This window comes from Balaenoptera musculus, chromosome 3 (genome assembly GCF_009873245.2).
Source record: "Balaenoptera musculus isolate JJ_BM4_2016_0621 chromosome 3, mBalMus1.pri.v3, whole genome shotgun sequence".
In the NCBI taxonomy this organism is placed as follows: domain Eukaryota; kingdom Metazoa; phylum Chordata; class Mammalia; order Artiodactyla; family Balaenopteridae; genus Balaenoptera; species Balaenoptera musculus.
The window spans coordinates 13,591,032-13,613,944 of NC_045787.1; the positions used below are offsets into that span (position 1 = coordinate 13,591,032).

The window sequence follows — 22,913 nt, forward strand, 5'->3', positions numbered from 1 at the left end:
ATGTGATTACATTAAGGTTCTTGAGATGGGGAGATTATTCTGGATTATCTGGCGACACCAAGTGTAATCACAAGGGTCCTTTTAAGAAGGAGACAGGGCAGTTAAAGTAGGAGAGGAGATGTGGCAGGGAAGCAGTTACTGGAGTGATGCACTTTGAAGATGGGGGAAGGGACCACAGGTTAAGGAATGTGGGCAGCCTCTGGAAGCTAGAAAGTACAAGGAAGAAATTCTTCCCTAGAGCCTCCAGAAAGAACCAGTCTCATTGATTTTAGTTCCTTAAGATCCATTTTGGACTTGTGACTTCCAGAAATGTATGATAATAAAAATGTGTTGCTTTAAGCCATTTGTGGTAGGTGGTAATTTGTTACAGCAGCAACAGGAAACTAATACAAGAGCTTATCATGTGTTTGTTTCATGGCCATTTGTCTCAACACCCTTCTTCTCACGAATTATTCAGTCTCTTAGAGAGATGCCTAATAAGTAACATTGAGACGTGAACTGCCATAGCTTCTGGCCCTTCCTCCAGGCCCCATCCCTCTGCTCACCCCCTCTGCACACACACACACACACACACACACACACACACACGACTGTCTTCTCTAGGCACAGAAGTAGAGTCGTAGAGTCTTTTTTGTCTCTAATGGTTCCATTAAACCCCAGGAAACAGGGGCTGTTCAAACTTGGCAAGAGCCAGCTGAAAGTGAGACTATGGCAATCCACCTTTAGTTGATGAGATTTATTTGAAGCACGGCCTCAGCAAGCCACAACTGCCAATTCCAAACTTGTGATTCATATGCATTATGAGTTTGAAAGAATATTTAGGGAAAAACAGTTTAAACACTGTCTCCTACGTGCATACAGTGTCTATTCAGCTGACAGTATAAGTTCCTCCCTGGGGCTTCCCTGGTGGCACAGTGGTTAAGAATCCACCTGCCAATGCAGGGGACACGGGTTCAAGCCCTGGTCCAGGAAGATCCCACATGCCGCGGAGCAACTAAGCCCGTGCGCCACAACTACTGAGCCTGCGCTCTAGAGCCTGCGACACAATTACTGAGCCTGCGTGCTGCAACTACTGAAGCCCGCGTGCCTAGAGCCCGTGCTCTGCAACAAGAGAAGCCACCGCAATGAGAAACCCACGCACCGCAACGAAGAGTAGCCCCCGCTCACCGCAACTAGAGAAAGCCTGCGCGCAGCAATGAAGACCCAGTGCAGCCATAAATAAATAAATAAATTTATTAAAAAAAAAAATTAAGTTCCTCCCCGTTGAAGAACTTTCTGCCAAACTCCTTTTGCATCAAGTGCTTCTTTCTAAGCTGACACTGGACCACTCAACCTGGCTTTTTCTAGACCCTCACTCTTTCTGCAGGTGGGAAGAACTCTGTGTAACTAAAGAACTAATTTTATTCAACTCTGTTTGCACCAACCTGCTACAGAGGGCATTTAGACATTAATTGCATAGGCATTTTTTACATCCCATTGAGGAGTCTCTAGGAAGCTGATATAATGAAAAATCGATCATTCAATAGCTGCTAAATCAGTTCTAGATGTGCAGTGATAAGATTAATCGTAGCCCAGTACATCAAATCAGAAGCTTGTAAACAACCTGACTTATGGTGTTCCCAAAACACTAATGCCTTCTTCCTTTCAGGAGATTCTACTCCAAGCACAAATGCCCTTAAGATATTTGTGAGACTTCTCCAAAGATCCCAGCTGGCATAATAACTGTTAGAAAGATGATCTATTCAGGAAAGAGAAAACGTTTTTTTTCTAGGCTTAATATAAATTATATTCCTTTTTTTTTTTTTCTGAAATGATGACAGTCAGGAAGAGGTCTGTTGCTTCAAAAACAAGAAGTAAATTATGGATTTTGATAATGGTGGTGTTGGAGAAGAATAAGAGGAAGAAGGAAGAGGAGGAGAAGGAGGGGAAGGAGGAGGAGGAGGAAAAGGAGAAGGGAAATTGGCAAGCGTTAGAGTTAACAAGATCTTAAAGGTTATCTAATTTGACCAGGAGACGCACTGCAATCCCCTAGCAGGTCAATGATAGTGCTTTATTTTGTTTTAAAAATTGTCACATGATTTTTTAATGCAAAGGCTGTTTAGTCAGGGATGTACACAGTGGGGAGCAGGGCCTTTTCTGCACAATTTAACCCATTTTGTGCTTAAACCCTGGTGTGGCACTCACCTGGATGACCCTGTAAATCCAGTGTCTGATGTCAGCTGTCCCCTCAATATTCTAGGCAGTCCTTCTCTTTCTCAGTCCTCTCTCTTTCCCATTCTTCATGATTTTTTTAATACTTTCTCAACAATCTCCCAACATCTCCCTTCTTATTCTTAGCAGATTCATTAATTGATTTTTTTTCAGAAAATATTTGTTCAGTACCCACTCTATGCCAGCCCTGCTTCTAGGCATTAGGGAAGCAGCAGTGAACAGACATGGCTTCAGCTCTCATGGAGCTTACTCTGTATGGAGGGAGAGAGTATTGAACAAATAGGCGTGTACTCTATTGTGTGAGTAAATGTTTCACCAGGAAAATAAAACAGCGTAAGGAAACAGGGAAAGGGAGGGGGGTGCCATTCTAGAGTGGTCTAGAAGGACCTCGTGATGAGGAGAAACTGAAGTGGTGCCACAAGGATGTGAGAGCGGGGTGTTCTAGGCAGAAGGAAAAGCAAGTGCTAAAGGTCTGCAGCAGGAAGGCGCTTTACCTGCTTGAGAACCAGCATGAACCAGACTGAGCTGTGAGAAGAGTAAGAGGAGCTGACGTCAGAGGAGCATCCAGACGCAGATCACGCGGGACCTGTGAGAATGAGGATGTTGACGTCATTCTCAATGACGTCACGCGGGACGGGACCTGCTAAGAGGACACTTGAGTAGAGGAGGACAGGACCTGCTTTACATTCCACAACGATGACTCTGCTGCTCTATTGAGCTGGGGCAGTGGGGGAACAAGAAGAGAGAATTTGTATCCTGGGGCCGCCATAGCAAAGCAACCAAAACTGGGTGCCTTCAAACAACAGAAATTTATTCTCTCACAGTTCTGGAGGCCAGAAGTCCAAAATCAAGGTGTTGGCAGGGCCAACCTTTGAAGGCTTTAGGGGCACATCCTTCCTCGCCACTTCCTGGCTTCCAGTGGCTGCTGACAATCCCTGGTTTACAGCAGAACCATCCAGTCTCTGCCTCTGTCAACACGTGACATTCCTCCTTGTGTGTCTGTGTCTCTGTGTGTCTTCAGATGGCCTTCGTACAGTTGGCGATGGCAATCCACAATTGCTGGATTTGCAGATCCGGTATCGCCTCATCTTAACTAGTTATACGTGTAAAAACCCTATTTCCAAATAAGGTCACATTCTTAGGTTCCATGTGGACATGAATTTGGTGGGGAAAAAATTCAACCCAATACACCTGGGTAAGGGAGCTACTGTAACAGTCCCCACGAGCAATGATGGTGGTTTAGACCAGCAAGGGGGGTAATGACCGGTGATTAGACTCGGGGAAAATGTTAAAGGGTGAATCGACAGAATTCACTAGTGGATTTAATGTGGGAGACAAGAGAAGGAGAAGATTTAGGGATGACACCGAGATTTTTGGCCTGAACAACTAACTGCAAGTGTACAACTTCCATGTATGGTGATGGCAGGGGAGCAGGTTTTCGAGGCAAGATCCACGGTTGTGGTTTGGATAGAGTTGGAGATGCCTCGTTGCCTATTTCAAAGAGAAGACAGGCTCCTCTAGGCAGAGGCACCTTCATTTCCATCCCCAAAGCCTCAGACTCACCTGCGCCTCTCGCCTCTCTTTCATCCTTCCCCCCGGGTTGAAGTTTGAACACTGTTCATGGGCTCCAGATCCCATCCCCCGTGCCCTCCTCCGGGAACCTGTAAGGATCATCTTCTTCCCTCATTTATTGACAATCTCAGCTTCTCAATTGTACCCCATCCCCATCCCAGCTTCTTTCCAACACTATTTATACTTGCTCGTTGGAATGAAGGAGAGGAAGAAAAACAAATTTTTTTTAAGGGAGGGAGAAAAGAAAACTCTGCTCTGAGAATACAGCCGTTTTGTACTTTTCACTGTCATTCATCATTAGATCACAGTTTCTTCCCCACCAACAGCTTCACTGAAACTGCTTCTGTCAAGAGCATCACGGCCCCGTTGCTAAATGTCACTGAGACTTTGTAGTCCCGAGCTGACTTTTTAGTTGCAATTGATACACTTGACTTCCTTTTCCCTTTCGAAGCAGTCTTTCCCCTTGGCTTCTAAACACTCAACTCCTTTGTTTGTTTTCCCCACTCTGGCTGCTCCTCTTACATGTCCCCCAGGTGCCGGTCCATCTATACGCCGATCACTCCCGCACGTACGTACATCCCGCAGAGACCTTGCTCTTGAGATCTGGGCTCACACGTGCAAATGCCTTGTGGATGTCTCCATGCTGCTGTCTTACAGCCACGCAAACCCAGCGAATCCACAACAGGACCTAGAATCATTCTGCCGCCTCCTCCTGCCCTGTGCCCCCTGTTGGCGCCTTGCACCTCTGCTCTCCAGGCCCTGGGCAGCTCTCAGTTTCCGCCTCCCTCCACCCCTTACGCATGAATCTCCGAGTCTTCTCCTCACCTCCAGATGCACTGGCTTCCCGTGAACGCTCCCTGGCTTCTGCTTCTTCAGGCTCTCCGTGTGGAGGTCGCCTTCTTTAGGAAACGTTCCCTGGACCTTCCATCTGAGTCATCTGTCCTTCTTATGCATTCCTTTCTTAAATTCTTGTTTCTGGCATCGCAGCACTTCAAACCAGCTGATTGAATCTCCAATTTACTTGACCTCATCCTCCCCAAGACCACGAACTTCTTGAAATCAGCCTGTCTCTTATCCCCATCCCCAGGTGGCCTTCCCTCATTGTCGCCTCCTGGGCAGTCCCTTGGACTTGTTGCCACCGTGCCCCGCTTTTTCCTGTCCCTTCATTGTTGCTGCCTCTCCTGACCTCTTTCTGACCTCTCTAAGGGAGGCACTCTGTCCAGCCCATCTGGGAAGCTGGTCCTTCATAATGTGCCCAACAGGAGCAGCCTGTTGTGTGCCTGGGTCAGAATATTTTTAAGAATGGCCTAATGCGGATGAAGCCACCTCGTTTGCCTAAGGCAGGATTAATGAATAAGGAGGGGGAGGTACAGAAGGAAGCATCCTGAGAGCTGCAGCTAACAAAACCAATCACATTGTGAAGGGCATAGTTAAATGGCGCTGCTTTTTTCTTCTCCTGTTCTCTGAATCAAGGCTTTGGTTCCTTCTTCTTCTTAAGTCCCGACGTTCCCAAGACTATTATGGGAAGAGTGTCCAACAGAGCATCTCCAGCCTCTGTCCACATGGTCCTTGTTGCCATAGCAGCCTCTGGGCAGATCCCCTGTATTCCCAAAGCCCCTGTACCGCTGTGACGAGGAGCTAAAGGTGGCACTGTCAGAAGACATTTCTCCCTTGGCTATTACTCACCCACGGGTGATGTCCTTCTGTGGTCCAGCAGTCAGCATGAATGTTCCTGCTTGATGGCTCCATAAGGCAGGCTATAAAATGCCCGGGTCACCATTAGCCACCTACATACATTAGGCTTCATTGCCTGTGCACCTGAGAGCAAACCTCTTTTTTCTTCTTGTAGCACTAGAAAAAGATAATTTTCCCTTAAAGCCCTGAAAAATGTCTCAAAAGTATGAAAAAGTTTCAAGAAAACTAAGGGACTGCTAACTTGTCTTGGAAAATCAATGTGAAATGCTTTGGGGTAAGGTTTATTAAAAAAAAAAATACACCTTCAAAATTTTACAGGAGATCATGCATTGTTTTCATTCGCCCATGGGCTCCCAGGGGAAAATCCCTTAAAATAACTTTGTTTATTAGTCTTTGACTAATTTACTAGATAAAATCACTGTGTATAAAATAGCAACTTTATGAAGATGGTGAATAATTCTGTAGATTCCACTGAGGCCTGGAACTTTGAGCTTTGCTATAAATTATGGTACCTGTTGCAGTTCTGTACCACACACGCGATGGGAATATTTTTTTCTGAACTGATAAACTGGAACTAAACTAGTTGTGCAAAGTATCTTCTTAAGATCTTTAACCAATTATTTCTAAATATACAGAACACAAATTTATGAGTTACATCATTTATACAAACATATATATTGAAAATAAAAACCAACTTTCACCACTGAAGTTTGATAAAGGATGATCTTGGAAAGAAAATTATAGAATATCCGATATTTGTAATCTACTGTCGTTAAAATGTGTAAGTAAAAAAAAAAAAGTTTTAAAGGAAATATGGACAAATCGTGACCTCTGTTTAAAATGAACATCAATTGCTAGATGACAACAAATCAAATTCTGGATTAGCAAAGACAAATTAATTTTGCGATTTAACTCCATAGATAAAGAAGGACTGAGAATCAAATGTAATAGGCTATGTTAACATTGCTAGTCTACGGGAAAAAAAAGGAAAAGAATAGCAGACCCAGATGGAAACAGAAGCAACAGCGAGAGCATGCTTTATTTCGGCGTATTTTTAGCTGAACATATAGAATTGAAACATTTTTAAATGATGTTTAAGAAAAATCAGATGATAAAACTTATTTACTCTGGGAAATATTTGGAAGTACTTTCAATAACGGAGAAACTATATTCTACCTCACAAGAGCTACGATATGCTTTCCTCTTCTGAATTAAGGGTTTTGCTGTCTTCTGGGAGAGAGGAGGAAAGCCTATTTGATGCTCCAATATTTCTACTCTTTTAGCTAATTTATTGCAATAGCACCTGCATGTGACTGCTGCCTACTATTTCATTTTGTAGGATGTCTTCAAACTCTTTTGAGGATAGGGTCACAATTCATTACGTTTTACCCCTGACCTTGAGAACTGGGAGTGTTACCCATAGGTATAAGGTCAAGAGAGGACATCCATCCCCCAGAGATGACCTTGCCAACCCTTACCATCTGTTGCTTGAGCATCATCTTCTCATGGGTCCCTGTGGGCTTCAGTCCCGGCTACCGAGCCAACCCCATAGGGCTGTGTCACGTCTTCAGATGTGCGCTATGCTCTCCCACATGAAATCTCCCACCATTACCGGGACACGCCTCTCTTTTACCCCCAAGCTCTTCCCAGAATGTTCTTCTCCACTTACCTGATTGGCAAACTTCTACTCATGCATCAACGCCCAGGTCCCGCCAGCTCCTCAGTGATGCCTTCTCCAGTTGCCTCAGGGCAACCTGACTGCTCCTGTGGACCGTCACTGCCCTCCACTCACCTGTGGCCTGACACTTACCATGTTGGGCGGCACTTCACCCACTCTGAGTCTCCCTGTGAAGCTGGGTCATTCCGTGGCCACAGCTCATGGTGTCTGGCACACAGCAGGTACCCCATCAATGTTTGTTCTGCAGATTAGTGGTTGAAAAGAGACAGACTGGATACAGGTCTAAGTTTCTATATATTTGAAAAGATTTTAAAAGTATTTCCAACTAATTTCTTTTTTTTTTTTTTTTTTTTACCACAAATGATTTTGAGATTTAAGGCAGCCTGAGTTTGAATTACAGCATTCACAATTGAAATTTAATTGTTTATATCATAACTCATACGGCATATTAGAATTTTATTTATTTATTTATTGGTCCCCTGCCCACACTCCCGCGTGGCATGTGGGATCTTAGTTCCCCAACCAGGGATGGAAACCATGCCCCTTGCAGTGGAAGCATGGAGCCTTAATCACTGGACCATCAGGGAAGTCCCTAGAATTTTTACTTTTAAGCAGTGAATTCAATTCTCTAAATGCACCTATCCCACCCTCCACCCAGAGTGTTTGAGTCTCTATGTAATCGTATCATGGATTGAACATTTTGTTGAGTGGAAATTCTGCCAGATCCTTATTCCAATATTGATTTGTGTCACATATGGGTGTGTGAGTGTGTGTGGGCGTGTTAGGAGCTGGGGTCTATGAAGATGGTGAGGGAAGAAAATGGGTGTAGACAAAAGGGGCATCCAAAGTGCAAGGCCCTGGGAAGGAGGGGAAGCTTGGGGCACACGTTCCTTTCAGGCTGACAAACCCACTGTGCGTCTCATCTCCAGGTGTCTCTGCCTTGTGCACCCCATACAGGGGTTACAGAGAGAGGGTTTCCCATCCTCTGCCCCTCCTTGCTTTTGAGTGAGCTGATATGAATACAAAGCTGTACACTAGTTGGAATACAAACGTGTATGCTTGCTAAATACTGGAGCAGTGATAGTCTAATCTGTGTCTAAAGTCTCTTTATCTGGTATTTTTAACACAATGCTCTAAACAACAGCACCCACAATTATTCTCCATTAAATGTGGTGCCATTGATGACTTCCCTTAGTGATTAAAGTGTCCAGGACAAGTACCCACACCTGCGGGGCACAAATAATGGATTGCTGCTTTGACAGCAGGTCTGCATCCCTGGCTTCTCTATTAAACAGTCTGCCTTCCTGTCCCAGGTGGCAAAACTCGGGGCAGAGACCAGGTTGATAGGACTGATCTCCACCTCTCAGTGCCTCACCCAGGATTGTGCTCATGTGACGTCAGATTCAAACAATCAACAACACTCTGATTCCCTAGATGTGCCCCGAAAGAGTGGTTGAATTTTCCTTCTTTCGTTACTTACTGATTCTTCATATTTCTGCAAATGGTCACATCTTTAATTCATTTGTGACACAGTTTTTCAACTGGGAAAATATTATTTCAAGTTTTGGTAGAATTTGCTATGTAGGAATCATAATGCTACCTGTAAATGTTAACTATTCTATTATGAATCATTCAAAGGTTATTTTTAGAAAATATTAATAGAATGTAAAGCATTTTACTTCATATGCTTTAAAATCTAATCATCAATTACTTCAAATGACCTACATGTCCAACTCCTGTTTCTAAGGAAAGCATGACCTCCTGCCTCCTCATCTATTCTGTTGCTACCCATTAAAATATGCCATTTACCTCCATTAGAAGGAGAAAAAGGTGCAAAATCCCCAGGTATCACTATTTAGCAACCTGTTCCTGGGGAGTCAATAGCCTCATTTTTCTTTTCCTCTTTTCATTTGAAAAATACTTATCTAGTAAAAGAGAAACACTTCTCGCTGCTGGAGAATATATTTCCCAGGACTTCATTAAACCAAGTAATAGAATCAGTGTTTAGATGATTAAGTAGGTATATAAGTTTTTACAAAAAGAAAATCTAATTAACATGGTACTCATAGAAATCAAGACACGAATAATTAACAAAAATAATTGTGGCTGGTCTATGAGAGGGCTATGCAAATGTGAGGCAGTGTTATTATTACACGTGCAATGGTGCAACATTTTGGTGAGCTTTTAGGGTTATAAGTATGCAGGGTGCCCTGCCTGTGTAATATGTACTTCAGGACAGGCACACCTCGTTTTATTGCGCTTAATTTTTTTTTTTTTTTTAAATCGTGCTTCGCAGACATTGCGTTTTTTACAGATTGAAGGTTTAGGGCAGCCCTGTGTCAAGCAAGTCTATTGGCACCATTTTTCCAACAGCATTTGCTCACTTCATGTGTCTGTGTCACATTTCGGTAATTCTTGCAATATTTCAAATTTTTCCATTATTATACTTGTTATGGTGACCTGGGATCAGTGATCTTTGATGTTATTATTACAACTTGAAGGTTCAGATGATGGCTAGCATATTTTAGATTTTTAAATTAAGGTATGTACATTGTTTTTTTAAGAATTAATGCTATTGCACACTTAATAGACTGAAGTATAGTATAAACATAACTTTTATATGCTCTGGGAAACCAAAACATTTGAGTGGTTTGCTTTATTGAGATACTTTATTGCGGGTCTGGAACTGAACCCGCAATATCTTCAAAGTATGCCTGTAAGACTATTTTATTCCAATTATCTTTATCTTTTTACAAGCTCTCTGTACTGTTTCAGAAGTTAGAAAACAAGCCATAATTCCTAGAACTTGCATTCCTGGTGACCGGTTAATTCATCCCACACAAAAAGTCATGCTCAAGTTTGCCAACCAGCCTGAGGCATGAGGAAGACCAGTGCATCACAGAAGCACCTCTGTGCTTTGTCCTTGATGGGCACTTTGGAATTTGCCCACAGCATTCTAAACTCTTCCCCATTGGTAGCATGCCTGAAAAATTACAAATGGAACAAAACGTTTGATAAAAATATATTTAAAACAAGCAAGAAAAAAATAGTTTTGACCTTAAGGATAATGTTCATCATTCTTTTAACCAAGTAGAGTCAAATAATATGTATAATGATTTCAAGTACCAACTTATAAAAGATGTGATAAATCAGAAGGCAAAGAACAGGAGGACTCTTTTTTTCAGAAAAATGTATTTGCAATTCAAATGTTCATATAAAAAGCATAAATTTTAAAAAGTTCATAGATGTGTGTTTTTAGAAGTGCTATGGTTTTGCCATTCATTGCAATTACATTCCAAAATGTGCAGGGTGGTCCACACCACACCTTCTTAGCTTTGTCACACTGAAGTCACTCTCATCACAACCTCCCCCGAGCTGTTATCTTCTGACAAATCTTCATGGGCCCTCATCCGATTGAACAGATGTAATAACATGTAGCCACACTGAAACCTTGGGGAGGTCAACTGTGTTGGGTGGACCAAGTTCCTGTTTCGTAGAGCCGTCAATGGCAACCATAAAGTTCTGCTCGTGGAAGACTCTCCCCGGCTACTTTCTTCGATGTCTGTGGCTTTGTCATAATTTAATACATCCCAGTGTAAGTTGACAGCCCGCCAGCGTTTAAACACTCTGTAAACTGCAGCTCCTTCATGGACAATGAGACCTAAATTTGAGGGAAAAATGAAAAAGACTGCTCATCATCAAAAGTTGAGAATGTTATTTTGTATACAAGTATGATTAAAGAAATAGTCAATTCTCTGTTACGCATCATCATCAAAAACGTGGTATTCTCACTGCTCAAATACTATGTCTAATGGCAAGCTACTACCTGTATTACGCAGGAGTTGTCAATATTCAAAAATAAGAATCCACTGACATGCAGACAGTAAAGTCATCATGGGTATAAATTACTTGCTCCATTATGGCTCAGAACATGCTTAGGCATTTACATTGCCTTAGGAGAACCATTAGGTTCGTTTATTCATTCAGCATCTCTTTCTTGAGTGCCCACTGTGAGCCAAGCAATGTGTTAGGGACTTGGTCCCAGTTGGCAACTTGATTTGCGAAAGAGACAAATATCAAGGTCACTGCCATCTCCCCAGCTTCTAGAACAATGCCTGACACACAGGAGATACGATCGAACCTTTTGTTATTTTTCCTCTCCTCAACAATTCAACAGATATTTATTAAGCGCATACTTGAGAGCTTTATGTATATTATCTCATTTATTTCTCACCACCCCCTCACAAAGTAAGTATTAGCATGTCCCCCATTTTACAAACAAAAAGTTGCTCAAGAGCAGACAGGTGGCAGCAGTGGAGCAGGGATTCAAACCCAGGCAGGTGGGCTCCAGAGGGCTCTTTGCTGCTATACAGGGAATTGATGATTACACATATCTGAGACAAACTTTCAGGAAAGTAAACAAAATAATACGGGAACCTTGGGGACTACAAACTAGCCATCCGTAAGTCGGATATGGTGCCCTGTTGCATAGCTCCATCTCCACCATCCACCCCAGATCCCACCATACCCTGCATTTTTCACACATTTATATTTCAGTGTGTAGTCCAAAAGCTTTTGAATCTGTGACCTATCACAAAAAGGATTCCCTGGTGGGGAGGTCCCTTCAGATAGAAAAGTGAGGAGGAGCTTCTCTTAGAGGAATTTGAAATTCCATTGAAAGTTGGAGGAGAAGCCAATGAAGTCTTTCTTAAGATGGAATATGGCATGTAAGGAGGATGTGTCAGTTTTGACACAATTACTTTTAACCAAAATTTGAAAATGAGAAGATCCTATCACCTCCTAGCATTTAGAATCTTGGGAGTATGTCCTAGAGAAACTCTCATAAATATGAAAAAGGAAGCATGTTCAAAAATGTTTATTACATATTTGTTTGAGAAAAAAATCGCAAACAATCTCAATGTCCATCCTGAGAAGAATGGATAAATTGTACTGGGTGGATCCAAAGGACTACAGCAATGAAAGAGAAGGGAACAAAGTCACATGCACTAACACGGATAAATCTTAAAATAATAGTGGAAATCTCAAAGCCACATAACAAATGAAAATTTCAGGAGTATAAATGATTGGAGTAAAGAAATACTATACATTTTTATGGATACAGGTACATATGGTTAAAATGTTAAAACGTGCATAGGAATAATAACCATTAAATTCATGAGAGTTGGGGGGGTGAAATTGGAGAGAGGCTTCAAAGAGGGTTTTCTATTGTGTCTTTAATATCATGGTTTTTTTAAGCTGGGTGGTGGGGATATGAATGTTTAATGTGTTATTCTATATACTTTTCATGTACCCAAATAATTCATAATTTCAAAAATTATGGAAAATTTATCTGGAAAGTTGACCTAAGATGGGTTGAAGAACAGACAACAGAAGTCGGGGAGACAAATAAGGAGTTTACCACATTATATGTGAAAAGCAGAGTGTTAGCAGTAAGGAGAACACAGAGAAACAAAGTAATAAACTTGTCAGAGGAAAAACTGACAGAAATTGTAAATGCAAGAAGGGGAAAGAAAAATCAGAGGCTCACATTTTTAAGGCTAGAAGACTGGGTGACTGAAAGGATGATAGTAACCTTCCCAGAGGTATAATGAGTATGAGTTTTGAACCAGTTTTTATTGAGGAGATTCTTTCTTTTTTTTTTTTTTATCAACTAAAACAATGCCACATAGGTGATGGAGATACCCAATCTTTGAAAAATCACACCTACCTAATATGAGAATTTAAATTTTACATCTATCCCTTACCAGGAGATAAACTTCTGGCACACATGACTTAAGAGCATTCCAAAGATACTAACATAGGCCACTAACAAATGCATGTGCTCTAATAAATAAAAATGTCTTAAGCCCAATTATTGTACACCACCAAAATAATGAGAAGTAATGGAAACTTCTGTTAATCATAGCAATTCAATTGTTTGATTCCTTTTTCCTAAGGAATAATCAGTTGACCCAACTGACCAGATGTTTTGGGGAAACAGTCAGAATTGTAAGTCAAGACTACCAGATTTTAACTGGTAATTCTAATATTACCTTTCTGAAATCTCCTGGCTAATGATTTAACTTTTCTGGTTCTGTTTTTCCTCCTTAAAATGCAATTGCAATACCTAATCTATACATTCAGTGGGATGGTATGAATATAAACTGGAATTCATCAACTATAGAGCACTCAGATTTCTTTGGAGACGGTAACTATCTAAATACAAGACATTATTATTGATTAAAAAATCAATAGTGAATCTATGTGGTGAGGGGCATTCATTCACACTAATCATAAGACCATTACAGTCTGCGACAGGTTCATTCTTGGTAAGTGCAGTGATGGGGGGCTGACTTCACCAGGGGAAACCACTCATTTCACAGGATCCTCTTCTTTTTTTTTTAGTGATTTCCTTTCAAAGGCCAGAAATCAGATCATTTACTCAAGCTGAAAGTCATTTTCTGGGAATATATTCCTGGTAGCACTTTCTAAATATTATACATAAATCTACCCAACATGCAGAAATAAATCCCACAGGTTTTTATAGTACATTTTGAACTGAATTTAAAGAAAGAGAACTACTTGAAGTTCTCATGAAGACATAGTCCTCTTGAATTTCCAGCTCCATGTGCTGTTTCTTCATTGCATTCAGGTTATGAGTGATGTTTAGACTTTGCTTTATTCCCCATGAAAGTTTGGAATTACTCCTCATCCTCTAGAGGCTTAAATTTTACTGAAATAGGAGGAACCCCATCTCACCTTCCTTTGTAATGTACACTTTTCCCCTTTCTCCTTAAGATTTTTCTGGGGCAGAGACAAATGCCATTTGTACTAGTGGTTATGAGAAGACTTGACTACTGTGATCATTGAAATCCAGAGGTAAGGATTCATTTAACTCTAGTTCAATGTGTTGAGAATCTGGCTATTAAAAATCGTACTGCCCTCCTGTCTTACTGATGATAGGTCCCCTCTTGTTTCAAAACTGATCAGTTCACATCCTTGAGTAGCCTTCACTCTCTGTGTAATACCTCAAGTTAAGCCTTAAAATGAATCTGTCACCTTGACATTTCAGGTCATAGGAAGACAGGCTTGGATTTGCTTCATCTGAGTCACTAACTCTGAAGGGAAAAGCAATGATAATTTCTATAAAATGTAAATATTAAATATTTTATGCCAACAAGGTGTGATTCATGGGAACTTGGGGTTTTGAAACTTGAGGAGCGTGTGTGTGTAGGTGTCCCTGTGTGTGCAGTTCGTTGTTTCGTATCATTTTCTTGCCAGTAACATTAATTGGAGCATTCCCTTATTGATGTGCAAAGAAACATTTTTGTTAGGGAATAATCTTTAACGACAGAGCAGATTTAAGTATTTTCTGGTTTAATTGAAATAAAAGCACAGTGTTTTATGCAAGTAAAATATATCCCAAATTTGGAAGTGGTGCATTAGCTGAAATTCTTACAATGTAGTAGAAAATGGGCTAACTACCCACGAAATAATGGGAAGACTCTCAAGGTACACAGACTCACACATGTGCATGTGTGCGCACACACATACACACTCACCATTCGTCTATGTTTATTTCAATATAGACAAATGGTGTGTTACAATTAACAGAGACTTGCAAAATTTATGTTCAAATACAAACAAATGTTGATATTAACTACCAAACCAACAGTCTAACCATTTCACTTCTTGTGTTGCTTGTTTCAGCTTTTGTTTGAATAGATTTTGTCATTTTTCATAATTTAAAAACTAAATTTTTATCAAGGATCTGTTCTGTGCCAAGCACTTTTACATGCACAATTTTCATTTAATCTTAACTGTGACTCTACAAATATATATTATTGAATAGTTTCATTGTTAAGGAAATTGAGACCTAGAGAGATTTAGCCAATTGTCCTACATTATGAAGATATCAGCTCTGAGAAGGAAGCCCAAAATTTGTCTATATGTAAACCTTGAGTGCTACAGTGCTATTCATTCTAAATATCCAGTGGATGGCAGCCTCTCCTTGTCATAGAATGACCAACTGAAAGAGATATTGCTATGGACTGAATGTCTGTATCTCCCCCAAATTCATATGTTGAAGCCCCAATCTGCAACATGATGGTATTTGGAGGTGGAATCTTTGGGAGGTAATTCATGAGGGTGATTAATGCCCTTATAAATAGAGGAAGAGACATAAGTTTTCTGTGTGTGTGTGTGTGTGTGTATGTGTGTGTGTATGTGTGTGTGCATGCACCAAGGGAAGGCCATGTGACAATATAACAAGAAGATGGCTGTCTGCAAACCAAGAAGAGAGCCCTCACCAGACTGAATGTGCCAGCACCTTGACCTTGGACTTCCCACAGCCTTCAGAACTGTAAGAAATAAATGTTTGTTGTTTAAGCCACCCAGGCTGTGGTATTTCGTTATAGCAGCTCAAACAGGCTAAGACAGACCTGGTATATAGACTACATCATCCTCATTTAAAATATGAGTAAATTAAGCCCTGGAGACTATGATTTGGGCAAAGTTATACAATTAGTTGCCATTTTTAATATCCTTGTGTGTCACCGACACTGTTTCATCTCTAGGAGTGCCAATAAAACAGTGCCTTCCATCTGTCCCCATCCTAGGAGAGAAAAGGGTTGAGGAACCTTATATGAAGGCAACACTGCAAGTGGTGAACACTCCATCTGGTAAGCTGCACTCATCCTAAGCTTTCCCAAGAAACGTAAGATCCTGATAACACAACCTAAACGCCTGTGTGCTGTTCAATCACAGAGACCCTTGGGAAAGCTAAAGAGCTCGCAGCGGATATTTGGCCAGAAAAGGCTCTCTTGATTGTGAAAATGTCCAAGATTTCTCAGTTAAATTTAACCATTCTCCCTGGCCAAGATTCTCATTCTCATTCTCTCTCTCTCTCTCCCCCTACCTCTCTCAGTGAGTTTCCATATAACCAAACTCTATACATATAATCTGTGTCATTCTGGGAAGTCAGTGTTCACCAGCAGCAGAATGGTGACTTTGGGGCCCCTATAGTTACAGTTAAGAAGAACAGACTAGAGAAGATTAGAGTCAACCTCATAAAGTGGCTCCATTTTTTAGTCCTTAATTCCCACTGGAACTTGGGGAAGACCAGAGTGTGGTTGCACAAAAGAGGGTTAACTAAATGAGACTGTGGCCCAAGATACCCTTTGTTGGGATCATCGTTGCTAGAATGTAATCAAACGCATGAATCCTCCTGGCACATCTTCCTAAGATACTCTACATTTAAATGCCAACCATTATGGAAACTTAGATATAAGTGTAGAGGTAATTACTTTAAAAGTCATTCTTCCATTGTTGAATCTTGTTAATATGAATCTTGAAGAAATAACCACAAGTCATTTCTATATATACTGAATGGTTTTTGTTGGGACTCAACTATATATGAAGCTTAAAGTAAAACAAAAACCAGGAAAGAAAAAGAAAAGCAAAAATATAAAACTTAAAGAGAGATACAAAGATTGAAAGACAATACATATTCCATTACAGAAATCACTAAGCTCACAAAAGAAAGCTATCATCAGCTGATATCCTAAAATCTAGGCCTCTGGGAACTACAATATCCTGATTATATATGGGGATTTTTGTGAAACATATTTCCAATACTGCCCATCAGAACAAATAATGAAAAGAAATATCCTACATAAAATGTACTTATATCTCTAAAAGATGAGTTGATTTTTCTATTGTTGAATACTATATATATATATATATATAATAAGAACCAAGTTGAGAATGGCAGGCTGGTCATGAAAGTTTAAAGCTCAGTGGTTCAAACACAGATTCATCATTAGCATTGGTAGTAAAATCTTCTTTGTTAAGAAATGTGATAAGGACGACGAATTATTCAGGAACTTTCCACAACATGAAAACCCTTGACGCTAGAGGCTGGCTAGTTTCCAAATATGGGTGATCTAATCCACCTCACCCCCAAAGTAAAGAACAGCACACGTGAAGAAATGATTATGACAATGATTATGACAATAGAGCCTAAATGACGTTTCTCTGAGAGCACACAAAAGGAAATTCATGGTGTTTGTCTTACGACGCTGCTACCCTCTATGTCTTCCTCTCCACTCAATGGAATCTGCCGTCATCAGCCTGGTTGCAAAGACCACATTCGTGCTGTTCCTTCAATGCTGATGACCAACACTGTCCGGGCACAGAACAAGATGCAAAGGCAAATTTTAACATGGAGTATAACCTCTCACTAGCTGGCAGTGAGGGAAGCACCCCCTTTTCTAGAAGGTCCTGACATAGGTTGGATCTGGTTCTTAACCTACCATCTTTATTTCAGTTAATGATCATCCCCCAAGTCAGTTAAGCTGAAACCCAAGAATCACCTAGTCTATCCTCTTGCACTAAATTCTGCTAATTCTGCCTTCTTAGCAAATCTGAGATAAAACCATGAAGCAGAGAATCATCTATCTGTGACCCCAATCAGTCATGGGCTCCCTGAGGACAGGAACCCTATTCCTACTTCAATTACTGTCATGAACCCAATAGTTACAAAATGACTGTGCCCAGGCCAAAAGCCTAAGAGGCAGACATGGATTCCTCTCTTCTATTTCCAGGCAAAACAGGAGAATAAAAAAATGCTGTCCATTTATCTGACCACTTGCTCTTCTAAGAAGCCAATCCATCAATCAATTATTTTAATGATTTTTTTTCTTCCTTAGTAGAGAGGAGATTCCCCTGAACTTTCAATTACTAGCCCTGGAGCACAAATCTACCATAGGCATATTCACAGAATATTCCTCAAAAGCTGCAAACTTGTTATACATTATAAAATACATGATATGTTAATTTTTAAAAAGAAGGATTAAAAGAATTCACTGGAGAGAAGAATTGTTATACTATCTAAGTTTCCATCCAAAAGTGCTTGAGGAAAAAAAGATCTATGGACATGATTATTTCAATGAAAGAAATAAAGGAATGAGTCCAATACTTTTATAGATAATAAAGGTACCCTAGAGTTCCCCTATAACTGGGAGCATGATTTAGAATCGGTTTAATTTCAGCTGAATGCAACTCCAATTCTGTCCTTCAATTCATGGACGGATGGAACACCTGGTAGCAAAGAGTAACATCATATCACAGAGATGAGAAGTTGTCAAACATAGTCACTGAATTTCAAAATTAGGAAATATTGGGTATGATTTAACCCAACCTGTTCATATGGGGGGGATGAAGTCTCCGAAGCCCAGAGAAGTGACATGGCTGGACCAATGGGCCACAGTTAAGTGTCCAAGCCCAGAATCAGAGCCACACCCCTGATGCCTGATCCAATGCACTCCCTCTGCAAGAACTCAGATCTCAGGAGCCACCCCTGGCTGAAGCTGGTCCTCACTAGTGTCTATTTGGCCCAACGGATATTACACTGACTATGAAGTAGACAGAATCAAAATCTCTTTTCAGACTAAGATGGTCAGTTCTCCTCTGGCCTTTATTCTAAAGTGTGCATTGCAGCATCTGGATAGGAGATGGGAGTGATCCTCCCAGTTTATAAAATAAATAACTCTGCAAACCTCAAGATTACAGTATTTGGTTTAAAAGCCTATCAATGTCTATCTTCTGTGTTAATTAACGCCTCAAGGATTGGGAATCTACTTTGGTAGATTTCCACTTGTTTCCCACACTCTGGACCAAAGCCAGTTCTTAGAAGGAGTCTATTAGTGCACTTTTCCTAGTGGCAAGTCGAAATATGTACAACTAATTTTCCCTTCCATCTCCAATGGATAAACTGTCTACTCCAAACTTGCAGATTATGATTTTATTAATTTTTGGGGTAAACAATACATGTATTGATTGTTCCATTTCAGGGGTGAGAACAGCATTTTAAAAGTTTTAATTGAAATATCTAATTAAAACCTGTTTATCTTTGGACCTGACATAGGCTATTTCACATTTGTTGGCTTTGCTTTTCATTTCTCTTAAATCACACAGACTGTGGGTAAAAAATCCAAACAGAAGCTGCCATCTCAGCATAAGTACAGTTTCTAACTCTTTGAATTCATCCACATAACATCAGTAAGATTTTTTAATTGAAAAAGCAATAAAAATTTTTAACCTGAATATAAAAATGCTCAGATCTTAAGTTTCTTTAATATTCTATTCTGTGATCTAGCAAGAAAATTCAAGGTTGAGATGTGATTCTTTACATCAAGAAACTGTTTTACTCAGAATAATGCAAAGAGAGAGAAATGGCTTTTGGTATGGTATATTAAATACTTTCCATTCTCTTTACTAATGTTTCTGTATGTTTTGGTTCTATGAATTTACAATAAATAAAGGCTTCACAAATCAGCTACATTATTTTGGGTTTCTAGGGAAAATTTTTTCTCCATTTCTGATCTAAAATCAGTAGTTTAAGAAAGTATTTATTCCTGATTCCATGCCTTAGGTGTTTGAGACAGCAACTAACGAAGTAGTTTCACTTTATTGAATAGACAACATTTTGTAAATTAGCCATTTGAGTTCACCATATAAGGAGATAGATAGAATTAATCACATAAATATTTTTACAAAGGCTCTGGAGCCACAGTGTCCTGAGTCCAATCTTGGGTCCCTCTTCCAATCTGTGTGACCTCCGGAAACGGGTTAATGGCGCCTGAGTTTTCGCATCTCTGAGGTGAGGAGAACAGTACCTACACCTCACAGGGTTGTTGTGAGGACTAAGTGTGAAAATGCAGGTAAAGTGCTTAGAATGTTGCCTGGACCAGGGTAAGCACACTCTTAGCCATCACCGGAGATTTGGTTTTTAAACCTCCTTTCAACATATCTGGAAGCAGCTGAAAACATACACAGGCTCCATTTCTATGCTCCTCTCTGCTTCCTCATGAGCCAGAGACACCTTGTCAGCACACCACAGTCCCGTACCCTCCGTGTTCTAAGTAGCAGCATCATTTACAAAAATCATGTTCACACCCTCCGTAGTGAGAAAGTTCTTTGTTGCAAAATAGTGTGAAGCCAGGAGACCCCCAAAGAGGGAGGCCCCTGGAGAGGTCGGTGCCAGTTCTGAAGAACAATCTACAGGTTCTTAGGTTAAGGGAGCTGTGTCATCTTGTCATGGTTCCCATTACCAAGGTCTACTCTGCTTTCTCTTCCAAGGAAAATTTCCCATGTCCAAGTTGAATTGGCCTCTTTATTAACCTCATTTTAGAGTAGCCTAGGGATGTACTCAGATCTCTCTAAAGTTGTTGCAATTGTTCCAACTCTCATGTGTTTAGAAATCACACAACCACTCTCGTGGAAAACAGTAAAGACAAAGAAAGAGTGAAGTCGCACAAAACACACGCGCACGCGCGAATGCTCACGTACAGAGTGAAGCCACAAGGGAGGTCCCCTCCTGACGCCTCAGCTGCTCCCTACAATCTCAGATGATTTGTCCCCTGGCTCCTGGATCTCCTCAGCCCACAGACCCACACTCTTCAGGTCCATGTGGAAGACCTGACCATGACCTGACCTGCATAACCCTTGCCCTCCGCTGTCCCTCCTTCACTCCACCCCGGGCCTTTCCCTTTCAGAAACTGGTCCAACTGCAAAAGCCCTGACACTGTACCAGCACTGCTGACAACCGCCACCTCCAGTGCTTCTCACTCACCCGCTTTCTTCCTTTCAATGAGTGCACCCGTTCTACTTCCTGCAGACCTCGAGCCCCTCTACTGGGCAATCGTTCCCCAATCTGCCAGCTTCTTCCTGGCTCTGGCTCCTTCCCCAGCCACTGAGAAAGCAACCCCATCCTGGAATCACCCTCCACCACTCCAGGTGAAGGGCAAGGCTGATCTCGCTGCTGGTCTTCCAGCAGCTCTGCATATAAAACCTCAGCCTAGCCCAGTCTCACCATTTCACCGCTCTGCACTCACTCTCAGCGCTAGTGGGTAAGAATACACAGCCTCATAGCCCCGGATGTTGGGGCCACCCCCGGCCCAGCCCCGGGAGGGCAATCAATCATGCCCAGTGGTTCTGCATGTCTCCTGGCTCAGATCCCCTCCCCAAAGCCCTGCGCTGCTGATTGTCATTTTTAATTCTCTCCGCAGACTCCTGTCCCCACGCTGTGCCTTCCCTGTCTCCACAGATGACCATACTATCTGCCTGCCTGAGAAAGGGGAGATCTTTGGCAAGGAGGACCATCCGTTTACCCTCCCAGAACAGCGTATGCGGCATCTCCAGCTGCGCCCACCCTCTCCGCCCCCGCCTGCCCATCTCAGGGGTGAGGGGGCCCTTCCTGTGCAAGACACGGATCCCTCCTCTGTGTGCTGGGCTCTATCTCCGCACCTCAGGGGCATCAAGCTGTCCCCTCCCACCTGGATTTTCAATCTGCCTTCTGATTTCTTCTAGGTCTGTCTTCTCAGCATTTTGCTCAAACCTTGCTCCACCATTAAAACAAATAAACAGGAACTTTCCTCAATTCTACCCGCCCCCCCACCCCAGATTCTACCCTCTTTTAACTGTGCCCTTTTTCAGCCAAGACTTATAAACTTACATTTTGAGCCCCTTCTGCCTATCCCAGCCATTCTCAGCAATCTTGTGTCTATCCACCGAACCCCCATATTGCCAGATCCAGTGATACGTTTTGTCTTGATTTCACCTACTCTTGATAAGGTATCTGGCACTGTTGGCCACTTGCTCCTCTGCCCCCAAGTCCCTTCCGCACCTCGCCCGAGCCCACTCTCTCATTCTGTGGCCACACTCCTCTCTCCGCCTGCTCTCTCTCTGTGTCTCACTGTGCTCCTTAAACTGCCACTCATATTACCCGAATCACTTTCCCTCACAGACACTAGTTTCAACCACCAGATATAAATCCCCAGCTCAGATTTCCAACCCTAAGTATGATTAACCTTCCCCCACCTGCACTCACATATATTTCTCTCCTGGCACTTTCCACGTTGTATTTTAATTGCTTATTTCCCTGACTGTCTCTTGCCAGCAGATGGAGGGCAGGGAGGATGCTATATTCCAAAAGCTTTTCTGCAAAGGCCCAGAGAGTAAATATTGTAGGTCATGCACACATCATGGTCCCCCTTTGATGAGGCTGCAAGCACTCACTGACAACACAGCAGTGAATGGATATGACTGGGTTCCAAGAAAACTTTTTTTATGGTCACTGAAATTTATATTTGATATAAATTTCATATGCAGTGAAATGATATTCTTCTTTTAATGTTTGACCATTTCAAAATCATTCTTAGATCATGGATTATACAAAAAACAGGCAGCAGACTGTGAACTATATGTATTTCTATCCTGTACTTTATTATTGGGACACAATAAATACCCAGTGAATGTTGGCCCAATAGATGGCTAATATTTATTTGGCTAAACTGCCCCAACTGAGACAGGCTGAAAGATTCACACTATTTCCTATGGAGGAAACAAAAGTCAACAATAACAATATATTCGGTCTGCTGCTCGGCTAATCATGTCCATGTTTCTCCAAAAGGACTTGAACTGTACCAGGTCACAAGAGGGGAAGGTTTGGGGTTGGGTTTTCTCCCCCAGGAGGAGGCCTAAAGAGTTAACTCACTTTGAGAGAACATTTCAGGCACAGCCCTGAGGACAAGTAGCAAAAGCAAGCTCGTTTCTACTTTCTCTCCTGGGGTTTTAAAGGCAGCAATACCACTAATAACAAACTAGGATAATCATCTTTGGAAAAACTGGTAAACATCAGTGTGATCAAGGCATAGAATAGCCTATAATTGGTTCTTCCAGAGTAAAGAGATAATAA

At 41.5% G+C, this 22,913-nt stretch overlaps 1 protein-coding gene across 1 annotated transcript in view; it reads right to left on the minus strand.

Moving 5' to 3' along the window:
* Positions 1-10,287: 10,287 nt before the first annotated feature.
* The window catches only part of MARCHF11 (membrane associated ring-CH-type finger 11), a 121,668-nt gene continuing 109,042 nt past the window's right edge, over positions 10,288-22,913 (minus strand). Inside the window, exon 4 of the mRNA XM_036848167.1 lies at positions 10,288-10,817. Within this exon, the coding sequence (XP_036704062.1) occupies positions 10,495-10,817 (323 nt within the window). The 3' untranslated portion in view covers positions 10,288-10,494. The remainder of the gene's footprint in view (positions 10,818-22,913) is intronic.